The sequence below is a fragment of the Geotrypetes seraphini genome, chromosome 2, assembly GCF_902459505.1.
Source record: "Geotrypetes seraphini chromosome 2, aGeoSer1.1, whole genome shotgun sequence".
NCBI classification, from domain to species: Eukaryota; Metazoa; Chordata; class Amphibia; order Gymnophiona; family Dermophiidae; genus Geotrypetes; species Geotrypetes seraphini.
This window is the reverse complement of record NC_047085.1, coordinates 5,305,065-5,317,704: the sequence shown is the minus strand read 5'-3', so window position 1 is coordinate 5,317,704 and position 12,640 is coordinate 5,305,065. Positions and strand designations below refer to the sequence as shown.

Here is a 12,640-nt window from a genome sequence, read left to right as displayed (position 1 = left end):
GAAGAGCCCCAGCTTCTCCAGCCTCTCACCATATGAGAGGTTTTCCATGCCCTTTATCATTTTTGTCGCTCTCCTCTGGACCCTCTCGAGAATCGCCATATCCTTCTTAAGGTACGGCGACCAGTACTGAACACAGTACTCCAGATGCGGTCGCACCATCGCCCTATACAGCGGGAGGATAACTTCCTTGGTTCTGGTAGTGATACCTTTTTTGATAATGCCCAACATTCTGTTTGCCTTTTTTGAGGCCGCTGCACACTGTGCCGCCGGCTTCATTGTTCTATCTACCAAAACCCCCAAGTCCTTTTCTAGGTTGCCTTCCCCCAGTACCATCCCCCCCATTGTGTAGTTGTACATCGGGTTCCCTTTCCCTATGTGCATAACTTTACATTTTTCTACATTGAAGCTCATCTGCCATTTATTTGTCCACTCACTCAGTCTGTTCAGGTCCATTTGAAGTTCTTTACATTTCTCTACAGATCTAACCTTACTGGAGAGTTTCGTGTCATCTGCAAATTTAACAACTTCGCACTTTGTCCCTGTTTCCAGGTCATTAATAAATATATTGAATAGTGGTCCCAGCACCGACCCCTGTGGGACCCCACTCGTGACCCCTTTCCAGTCAGAATAGCATCCCTTTACTCCTACCCTCTGCTTCCTGTTCGCCAGCCAGTTACCGATCCATCTGTGTATGTCTCCTTCCACCCCGTGGTTCCACAGTTTCCTTAGTAGGCGCTTGTGAGGTACTTTGTCAAAGGCTTTCTGGAAGTCCAGGTATACTATGTCTATGGGGTCACCTTTGTCCAAATGTCCGCTTATCCCTTCGAAGAAGTGCAGCAGGTTCGTTTGGCAAGATCTTCCAGTACAGAAACCATGCTGGCTTGTTCTCATCAGCTTATTTCTTTCTAAATGCTCATTGATACTGTCCTTGATTATCGCTTCGGCCATCTTCCCCGGAACTGAGGTTAAGCTGACCGGTCTATAATTCCCCGGGTCGCCTCTGGATCCCTTCTTGAAGATAGGTGTAACATTCGCTATCCTCCAGTCCTCCGGTATTACCCCCGTTTTTAAGGATAGGTTGCAAATCTGCTGCAGTAACTCCGCTATTTCATCTCTAAGTTCTTTTAGTATTCTTGGGTGGATTCCGTCCGGGCCCGGAGATTTGTCAGTTTTTAGCTTGTCTATCTGTTTGAGTACGTCTTCGAGGCTTACCTCCATGCACGATAATTTATCCTCTTGGTCCCCCTTAAAGAATTTTTCCGGTTCTGGTACATTGGATGTGTCCTCCTTTGTGAAGACCGACGAGAAGAACGTGTTTAATCTGTCCGCTACTTCTTTTTCCTCCTTTACTACTCCTTTCCTGTCCCCCTCATCCAGGGGTCCCACCTCCTCCCTTGCCGGCTGTTTCCCTTTCACATATCGGAAGAAAGGTTTAAAGTTCCGTGCCTCCTTTGCAAGTCTCTCTTCATACCCTCTCTTTGCTTTTCTGACTGCGCGGTGACATTCTCTTTGGTGTTTCCTGTGCTCTTTCCAATTTTCCTCGGTTTTGTCCTTTTTCCACGTCCTGAAGGATATTTTCTTATCTCTTACCACCTTCTTAACTTCTTTGGTTAACCATGCTGGGTCTTTTGCTTGATTCTTTCTGTATCCTTTTCTAAATCAAGTTTCAAGTTTATTAATTGGCTTGTTCAATCGCTTAATCGGATTTCTAAGCGATGTACAATAAAATATACATCCATAAGGAAACAAAAACATTACATACACTTAATTAATTATAATATAAACAAAATCTGGGTATATACCGGTTTTGTGCCTCGTTCACCGTGTCCTTGAATAAGGTCCAGGCTTGGTCCACTGTCTGTGCCTTTCTGGAGCTGTTCCTGAGTTTTCTCTTTACCATTTGTCTCATGGCATCATAGTTCCCTTTCCTGAAGTTGAACGTTGTTACAATGGTTCTCCTCCCCTTTGGCATACTTAGTTCCACTTTGAATTGGATAGTGTGGTGGTCACTGTTCCCTAAAGGTCCTACTACTTCTACTTCTTGGGCAGGTCTTCCCAGTCCATTGAGGATTAAATCCAGAATAGCTGTCCCTCGCGTTGGCTCCTTGACAAGCTGTTCCAAGTAGCAGTCCCGCACAGCCTCTAGGAACTCAGATTCCTTTGAACATTTTGAAGCTCCATGTCTCCAGTCAATCCCCGGGTAGTTGAAATCTCCCATAACTATGGTGTTTGCGTTTTTACATTCTCGCCTCAACTCATCTCTCAGTTCTTCATCCATTGCTTCTGATTGCCCGGGTGGGCGGTAGTACAGTCCCATATTTAGTTTGGTTCCCTTTCTTCCTGGTATTTTAACCCATATTGATTCCAAATGGCCATTTGTTGTTGCTGTGTGCACTCCGGTCGATTGAATGGTATCCCTTATGTAAAGTGCTATTCCTCCTCCTTTCTGGTGTATCCTGTCTCTTCGGTATAGCTTGTACCCTGGTAGTGCTGTGTCCCATTTGTTGTCTTCGTTCCACCAAGTTTCCGTGATTGCTATGATGTCTAGATTTTCATCTTTGGCCCTGGTTTCTAGTTCTCCCATTTTGTTCCTCAGGCTTCTTGCATTAGTGTACATACAGTTTAAGTCTCGAAAGTTTTGTTTTCTTGTTATTTTCTCTTGCAATTCATCATTTGATCCATCCTCTTCTCGTTCTACAGACTTTTGCTTATTGTCTCTCTTGTCCTCCCCCTGTGGTGCGTGGTATGTTTCCTCTTTACGTTCATTCCCTTCTTCTTGGCCCTTATTGTCTTCCCCATGTAGTAGATTCCTCCTGTCCCTTTCCTGATTTGTCTGGCTCCTTCGGTATTTCGTTGCTTGCTTGACGTACATGGTATCTTCCCAGCACTTTTCCCACTCAGTATCTTTTCGGGATACTGTCTTCCGAATCATCAACACCTGGTCGACTGTCGACTTTCCCCTTCCTCTCAGTTTAAAGCTTGCTCTATTCCTCTCTTGACGTTGCCTGCTAGTAGTCTAGTTCCCGTCATGCTGAGGTGTAGTCCATCTTTCCTGTAGAGCTTGTTCTTGCCCCAGAACGTCGTCCAGTTCCTCACGAAGTGAAATCCCTCTTCCTCACACCATCTCCTCAGCCACGCATTGATTGATTGTAGTTCCGTCTGCCTCTTCACATCTGCCCTCGGTACTGGTAGGATCTCCGAGAACGCTATCCTCCGAGTCCTCATCTTCAGCTTCCCTCCCAAGATCTTGAACTGTTCGGTGAGTGCCTTCCTGCTGTTGTCTCTCCTGGCGACATCATTTGTCCCGACGTGGACAATCACTGCCGTCTCTTCCGTCTCTGCTCCTTCCAGGATCCTGTCAATTCTGTCGATAATGTCTTTGGTTCTTGCTCCTGGGAGACAGGTCACCAGCCGATCCTCTCTCCCTCCTGCTATGTGACTGTCCACCTGTCTCAAGATCGAGTCTCCCACCAGGATTGCAGATTTCCCTTCTTTCAGTCTCCGCTGTGGTCGCAGATCAGTGTCCTTGGTGGATCTCATTTCTTCTCTCTCTAGGTGCTGGTAGGTTCCTGCCTCTTCCTCCTGCGAGTGCTCTCCCTGGGATCCTTCTTCCTTGGTGCCGGATAGTTCATGTCCTCCGTTTCGTGCATCCTCCGTGTATGTGTGTTGCTCGGATTCCTGTTCTTCTGCTCTTCTGTAAGCATCCTCGATGAACTTCTCAAGTTCCCTGACCTGTTCCTCAATGTGCCTCTCTCCCGTGGGGTAATCGGTAGTCAGGAATGGGTCTTCTGAGCTGTAGAGTCACTCCAGTTCCTGGATCCTGTGCTTCAGATGACGGACTTCACTCTTCAAGCTCTTCAGTTCCTGACATCGTACGCACACATACGACTGTCTCCCCGAGGGGAGGTAGTCGTACATGTGGCAGTCCGTGCAGTACACTGGGAAGCTCAAACCCTGGGCTCCTGCAGCTTCCATACTTGTCCGCCTTCTAGAAGTTCCTACACTCCTTGCTTGCGCTCTCACTCCTGGTCTAGGCTATTCCTGATCTTCCTCGTCTTCTGCTTCCTTCCGTTTGTGCGTGCGCGCTGCCCTGCTCTTCCTAGCCCTCTCTGCCTGTCAGAACCTTTTGCTTGAGTTTGCCTTTCTTAACCGTCCACCGCTGCCTTTTGTTTTTGAGTGTTCCCTCTGATTGTGTGTGTTCTCTCTGTGTATGCTACCTCTTAGGCCTACCCTTTGTCTGTCTTCTGTTCCGCACCCTGTGCGCCTGCTGCTTCTCTTTTGGTTTTGTGTGAGTGCGGCCCCCCTGGACCTGCCTGTTCCCTGCCTTCAGTGCCTCCTGTCCCTTTGCTTCACTTGCCTGTATGTGTCCTTCCTCCGTGCTGTCTCTCCTTGCGTTCTTGGGTGTAGTGGTCCGGCTCTTCTTAAGGCTCTTCGCAAAGGCGGTCTCGCTAAGGCGAGCGCCTTTGCCGCTTGCCTTTGCCGCGCGCCGAACGGCTGCACGCCGTTGGCTCCCTTCCTATTAAGGGGGGAGTCCGGGCGCTGACGTCGGTGGTGACGCGGTGCGGGTGGGCGGAGCTAACTCTCGCCGCTACCCGCTCCTTGCTCCCACTGTCCCCTGCCTTCTCTTTCAGATAGGATAGTAAAAGGTAGCAGACATCTGGATCTTCAGAGGAGCTGCTGGGACAAACCGAAGGTCTGTCAAGCCCAGTATCTTGTGTCCAACAGTGTCACAAATACCTGGCAAGATCCCAAGGAGTTAAACAGATTTTATGCTGCTTATCCTAGGAATAAGCAGAGGATTGATTGATTTATTCAATTTTCTCTACTCTTCTCCTAGGGGAGCTCAGAACAGTTTACATGAATTTATTCAGATATTCGAGCATTTTCCCCTGTCTGTCCTGGCGGGCTCACAATTTTACCTAATGTACCTGGGGCAATGGGGGGGATTAAGAAACTTGCCAAGGAGCAGTGTGGGGTTTGAACCCACAACCTCAGACACCACTCTAGAAATCAAAATGTAGCAAAAGGGATCCAAGTGTAGGACAATCCAGCCATTGTGACATCACTGATGAGATTGGCTCTTATTGATGGAATGAAGCATTATGACATCACAATACCAGCTCTGGTTATCAGAGGCTGAAACTTTTCATTTATTCAATTTTCTACACCATTCTCCCAGGGGACCATTTTTCCCTGTCTGTCCTGGTGGGCTCATAATCTATCTAGTGTACCTGGGGCAATAGATGGATTGAGTGACTTGCCCGGGGTCACAGGGTCAACTTGTGTTTGAACCCACAACCTCTGGGTGCCAAGGCTGTAGCTTTAACCACTGCACCACTCTAGAAATCAAAATGTAGCAAAAGTGATCCAAGTGTAGGACAATCCAGCCATTGTGACATCACTGATGAGATTGGCTCTCATTGGTGGAATGAGGCATTATGACATCACAATACCAGCTCTGGTTATCAGAGGCTGAAACTTTTCATTTATTCAATTTTCTACACCATTCTCCCAGGGGACCATTTTTCCCTGTCTGTCCTGGTGGGCTCATAATCTATCTAGTGTACCTGGGGCAATAGATGGATTGAGTGACTTGCCCGGGGTCACAGGGTCAACTTGTGTTTGAACCCACAACCTCTGGGTGCCAAGGCTGTAGCTTTAACCACTGCACCACTCTAGAAATCAAAATGTAGCAAAAGTGATCCAAGTGTAGGACAATCCAGCCATTGTGACATCACTGATGAGATTGGCTCTCATTGGTGGAATGAGGCATTATGACATCACAATACCAGCTCTGGTTATCAGAGGCTGAAACTTTTCATTTATTCAATTTTCTACACCATTCTCCCAGGGGACCATTTTTCCCTGTCTGTCCTGGTGGGCTCATAATCTATCTAGTGTACCTGGGGCAATAGATGGATTGAGTGACTTGCCCGGGGTCACAGGGTCAACTTGTGTTTGAACCCACAACCTCTGGGTGCCAAGGCTGTAGCTTTAACCACTGCACCACTCTAGAAATCAAAATGTAGCAAAAGTGATCCAAGTGTAGGACAATCCAGCCATTGTGACATCACTGATGAGATTGGCTCTTATTGATGGAATGAGGCATTATGACATCACAATACCAGCTCTGGTTATCAGAGGCTGAAACGTTTCTCACTATTTATTTATTCAATTTTCTATACCATTCTCCCAAGAGAGCTCAGAACGGTTTACATGAATTTATTCAGGTACTCCAGCATTTTTCCCTGTCTGTCCTGGTGGGCTCACAATCTACCTGGGGCAATGGGGGGGATTAAGTGACTTGCCCAGGATCACAAGGAGCAGTGTGGATTTGAACCCACAACCTCTGGGTGCTGAGGCTGTAGCTTTAACCACTATGCCACATTTCCCGAAGCCTTCTCAATAATGGCTTATACATGTTTGTTTTACGAAATTATCCAACCTTTTTTTTAAACACTGCTAAGCTAATTGCTTTCACCACATTCTCCAGGAATTTAGTTGCATGTTGTGTGAAGAAATATTTTCTTCAGTTTGTTTTAAATCTGCTATTTTGTAGCTTCATCGCATGCCCCCTATTCCTAGTATTTTTGGAAAGAGTGAACAAATGATTCCTATCTACCCTTTCCATTCCACTCAGTATTTTATAGATCTCCCTTGAGCTCAGTAGCGTAGTAAGTGGGGGGGGGGGGGGGGGGGGTCAGCCTGGGTGCCATGTTGGTGGGTGGCCGACACCTCTCCTCCTCCTCTGCCCCACCTCCTCCATCTTCCCCTCATCACGGTGAAAACAGTTTTTTAAATACTTTATGCATATATACACTGTATTTTATTGAACTTTGGGACACAGAAACACTGATTTTAAAAGTTACTTCACTGTGGTTCTGGATATCTTGGAACAAAGTTGGTATTAGGTCAAAAGAAATGACATGTTTATTTGAGGTTTGAATATTATCACTAATGGTGTCATCAATGTAAACTTGATCACACATGAATGGTAAATTAGATCTGCTATTCATTTATATTTCAATTGAATTTATCTTGTTTAAACAACATCTGATAATAACAATTGCTGGACATACCTATTTAGTTTCCTTTCACCTTCAATTGTTATTGGGGGGTTTTAAGTTGCAACATATAAATACAAATATTGAAGTGAATTGAAGAGGAAACCTCTTGAAACATCTGACCGTGATTATAACATCTCATACATTAAATTGTAATGTAATTGCATCACATTACCACTAGGGACTTTTTAGATCTTACAATAGTGTTTGTTCTGTTATGTGGTAGGCCTCGGATCTTGTATGATGATCTGCTTGAGGATGCTATGGGGAAGAAAAGCTTGAAACAGACTGAGGTAAAGTTGTGATCCATCTGAGGGAAAGCCTGGTTTTGGGATGTGGGAAATGAACCGTGAAAATGCTGACTGAAATTGTGACGACTTTGTTGCGTGAAGGGGTTTTTCCTGAGAGATTGAAACTGGCTACAGTGAAACCTTTACTGAAGGCTGGGAATTAAATTCTTTACAACTGAGTACAGGCAGTCCCTGTTTTACAAACATCTGACTTACGTTGGACTCGTACTTACGAATGGAGGTCCTGCTCTATCTTTGGTGTCCCAACGTACCTCTCTCCCGAATCCCAACATGCTCCTCTCCCTCCCTCCCTCCCAAGTCCCAACGTGCCCCTCTCTCTCTCCCTCCATTCTGTACTCCAAGTACATGCCTCCCTCCAGTGGGTATTTACCTTCTAGCCGGTTCCCTCCTCCTTCCAGCCACAGTCATTTCTCTGTACAAAGCTGCAGGCAGCGGCTCCTATACACGTTCTGCGGCTGAGCCAGCAGCCTTCTCTCTGACGTGGAAGGGAAGGCTTCCCTCTGACATCAAAGGGAAGACTTCTGGCTCAGCCATGGGACGTGTGTAGGAGCTGCTGCTGGTGGCTTTGTGCAGAGAAATGACCATGGCTGGAAGGAGGAGTGAGCCAAACAGAAGGTAGACACCCACCGGAAGGAGGCACATACTTGGGGCATAGAATGGAGGGAAGGAGAGGGGCATGTTGGGACTCAGAAGGGAGAGAGCACAAACTTCAGACAAAGGATGGCAAGAAGGAGGGAGGGAGCATGAACTTGGGACACAGAATAAAGGGAGGGAGGGGAACATGAACCATAGGATGGAAGAATGGAGGTACATAAGAAACTTGAAACTTGGTCGCTCTTCTTTGAACCTTTTCTAGCGCCACTATATCTTTCTTGAGATAAGGAGGCCAAAATTTAACGCAATACTCCAAATGAGGTCGCACCATGGGAGCAATACAGGGGCATTATGACATTCTTAACCATCCCTTTTTTTAATAATTCCTAGCATACTGTTTGATTATTTTGGCCGCCACCGCACATTGGACGGAAGGTTTCATCGTATTGTGAGCAGTGTGTTGTGCAGTGGTTAGAGCTACAGCCCCAGCACCCCGGGGCTGTGGGTTCAAATCCTGCACCGCTGCTTGTGACCCTGGGCAAGTCACTTAATCCCCCTGTGCCCCAGGTACGTTAGATAGAGGGTAAACCCACTGGGACAGATAAGGAAAAATGCTTCATAATATTAGGAACTCGCACTCTGCATTCAAACAATCCAAAAACTTGAACACAAATTAAACACTAACACACCATTATTATGGCATAAATTTGGCCGCAGCTTTATTAATTGTCAAATTCACATAACACTGTATTTCAACTTATTTCCATCTCCCTCTCTTCCTAGGCGGCCTTCCCTTTCTTTCCCAACAGCTGCTTCCCCCCAACTTCCACCACATTAGATGACATTCCAAGTATCCCATCTGCAAGACCTGCGGTGTCGCCCGGCCTCACCTGTCTGTGGCGGTACCGCACACAGCATACAACGTTATCATATCTTGAACTCATTTCCCCACAATCCCTGGCCGCCTGGAAGGAACTCCATTCCCATTTTTTCCGCCAAAGTGGTGACAGCATAAGCTTGTCACCACTCCCCCCAAAACTAGCTGCAGCCAAATTACACCTTAAACACAGCTTTCAACAAATCCTGCACTGTACTAAGAAAAATATCTAAACCAATATCAGATAAGTGAGCCCCATCCGGCCGGTATAAGCCAGGGCAATCTGTAGATAACAAATCATGACTAAGGATCATACCCCCCAAACAGCCCACCCATCTAGCAACCTCCACATTCACCCTACGCCACAATCTCTCAATCGCACGCTCATTTCGAGCATCTTTCCACACCAAACGAGGAATAATTTTAGACCAAACTAGGCCAGTTAAAGGAAAATGAGACAACAGAATAACAAAATCCTTTTGCATTTGCCTAATCAAATCCACACCCTTAATATGACATAAATCATTCCCTCCAAATGTACCAGTATCAAATCTGGATAAGAGAAACGTTCCGCCTCCAACAAGGTTGGTAAGAGTTGATTCCAGCGCATCCCACGCTGTCCCAGCCATTGAATGGAGATACCCAATTCAGCCAGTCCAAGATTCAACCCCCAACGAGAAGAAACTGCATGCTTTCGTGCCCACAATATGAAAGAATGCCCACATAGCCAGACACACACCTCCACTGGCAAAGTCCGGATGCGAGCTAAACAAGATAAGGAGAGAAAACAAATTAAGTGTAACTGAGCAATATTAATTAGTACGAACATATCCCAAAACCCTATTGGACGCCCACCGCCCAATTTTTCTAATGAAGTCCGGAGACCCACCCTCCTGAGCCGCAAAAGTAGCTGCCCCAATTCGAAAAGAATGAGTGCCAAATAGCGCAGGACTTAAACCCACACTACCCAACACTCGTTTAAAAACTGCATTAAATTGAAACCGAGTTAATGGTGACCCATCCGCATGCACCAACCAAAACAAGCCCTGTTGAGGCCGAATTGATGCATACCGATGAGCCAAAGATACCGGACACTCCGAAAATTGCACCACTGCATGCAATCGATACCAACATCCTCTCCCCATAGGGTCTGTCTTGGAGCGCCGTATACAACCACGCAACTCTAATGAAGACAAAACCACATCACTAAACAACAACCCCGTCCTACCAACAGAGTTCTTGGAAGGAGCCACCAATTCACTGATGCGCAATGCCCCAAAAGAAGCCACTGAAAAGGCTAAACGGAAAAGAACCACTTCAAAAGGAGACACACAAATCTTTGTTTGGAGAGCAAAGTGTTAAAATTAGTAGTACTGTAGTAACTGAGCTACTATTAACCTGAAATGACTGCTTGACATTTTGACTTTTCAGGAGCTTGGCCAACTGCTTGCTAGGGATCAGGAACTTCTGCTTATCCAGAAGGGTCTTCTTAAGAGCAGCAAGAAACCCCAAAAAACAAAGAAGAGCCAGGAAGAAGCCTTCCGCTACTACCTCAGCTACTTCTACTATGATCAACCACGCATCAAGGTACAGATGAATACTAAGTCTGCCTATTCTATAAACCCTTTATTATCATGTGCTATGAGTGAGGAGAAGTTATATGTTAGTACCAAGACTTTGATTATAACATATATCGTCCTATACCGCCATCAAATTGTAGTGTCTCCATGTGGTTGGCATGATGGCAAATTGCCAACCAGTGTGTTGAAGCCTAAATGACTTCAACCTGCACAGAGTAGCAGGTGCCTTGCTGGGCAGAGTGGATGGACTGGGCAGGTCTTTATCTGTGTGTTCCTCCTTTCGCCTTCACCCTATGCCCCCTCAATTGAACGAGACTTAGCTCTATCATATCTTCCTGCCTTTCTTCCAAAGTATACGTATTGAGATCTTGAAATCTGGCCATTTGAGTAGCTCCAAAATCACATACAATATTCTAAATGAGACTTCCTTCTGGCTTTTGTACACAAGGGGCTGCCTAGACACCTGAGCAGGGTCATTTTGTAACATGGCATCAGGGATCATAGAGCAGGAAGACACTTATTTGTTCCCCAAGATTGAAGCCGTTAAGCCTGCTCAAGTGCAGCACAGACAATCGCAGGTATTTTATAAACTATGTAAAAAAATTAGGACACCCCATGAAATATTCAGTTCTTTCTTTAAAAATGTTCACATCTCAATGTCAAATCTTTTTTTATTTACCTCTGGAAAAGAAAATGATGTAATTGCAGGTAAAGAAGAAACATTTTTCTTGATTTACTCATGAAGCAAAGGACGCACCACGGCCCTTTTTAAAGCTGTTGATAGTTGCCTGTTAAAAAGAGGGAGTTCATGATTTTGGTGGCACCTTCTATGAGGCCCCTGCTCACCTGCTGGACTCTCTTTGATGGGCAGGGGTCCAGGGCGCAGGTAGTTGGCCTCTAAAGATTTTGTCAAGGCTCTCCACTGTTATTGAGTTGAAAGAGTTCCAGGGGACGGTGTGACTCACTGGGTCAGCTGCTGCCTCTGCACCCAGAGGTTGTGAGATCAAATCCCAATGCTACTCCTTCTGACCTTGGGCAAGTCACTTAATCCTCCACTACCCACCGCTTTGAATGCAAAAGGCGGTATACAAGTCCCCATTCCCTTTCCCGGCCGTGAGAGAGTTTGTTTGCTCCTGATTGGAGGTTGGATGGGACTGCCTGTAACTCCTGGTGGAGACTTTTAATCATTGCAGTTCAGTCTTGCCTGGGCAGGCCGGGCCTATTGTAGGGGGTTGCTGTAGGCTGTTTACTTGGTTGAATTGGCAACTTGTTCAATGCATTGAGAGAAATATTGTTTTTTGGCTGCTGTTAAGGCTTGGCAGTACTTTGTCATGTGTTTAGCCTGTCCTTATCCAGCTGCGATTTACGCCATCCTTTGTGCTTAAGGGTTAGTGGATACAGCAAGGCAGTTGACAATTTTAGGTTCTGGAGAGAACCAAGGTAAGTGTTTATGAGTGGGGCATGAGCCATTTTCTCTAAGGTCTTAGCTGCTGTTGTCGTTTCATCCACCTGTGGACAGTCCAAGGCCTCTAGGAGATTCTCAGCAGTCAGCTTTCCTTTGTCTCCAATTTCCTTCCAAACTCGGGGAAATGCCATTTATTCCAGAAAACCTAATTAGAAAATGGTCTTAAGTCCTGCCGGTTGCTATGGCCACATGCTGGCCACTGTATCTTGCGGTGCTTCAAAAACCCAAAGATTGTAACAGGTCTGTCGTTTATTTCTGTATTGGCTGTTTTATGATTTATTGACCACACTTTTGAAGAGATTCACCCAAAGCAACATACGACACGTTACGGCTGGCTGAAATACCAACATGCCCTGCAGAACTCCCAGGCCTCGCATGAATTTAGTTCCTATTTTTGATATTTCTGTTGTTTGTAGCTGCTATGAGTAAAGTCATATTTAAGAACATAAGAACATAAGAAATTGCCTCCACAGAGGTCCATCTCGCCCAGCGGTCCGCTCCCGCGGCGACCCATCAGGCCCATTGCCTGAGCAGTGGTCCCTGACTAGCTCTATAACCTATCTCTACTCCTATTCCTATAACTTACCTCTACTCCTATCCCTATAACCCATCTCTACACCTATCTATACCCCTCAATACCTTTGTCCTCTAGGAACCTATCCAAACCTTCTTTGAAGCCCTGTACAGTGCTCCTGTCTACCACAGCCTCTGGAAGCACATTCCATGTATCCACCACCCTCTGAGTGAAA

General features: G+C 46.0%; 1 protein-coding gene across 4 annotated transcripts in view; it reads left to right on the top strand.

Moving 5' to 3' along the window:
- The window catches only part of WDR97 (WD repeat domain 97), a 197,391-nt gene that overhangs the window by 95,831 nt on the left and 88,920 nt on the right, over positions 1-12,640 (top strand). For all 4 annotated transcript variants that reach the window (XM_033934237.1, XM_033934239.1, XM_033934238.1 and 1 more), the window contains exons 12-13: positions 7,291-7,357; positions 10,278-10,433. In XM_033934237.1, the coding sequence (XP_033790128.1) occupies positions 7,291-7,357; positions 10,278-10,433 (223 nt within the window). The remainder of the gene's footprint in view (positions 1-7,290; positions 7,358-10,277; positions 10,434-12,640) is intronic.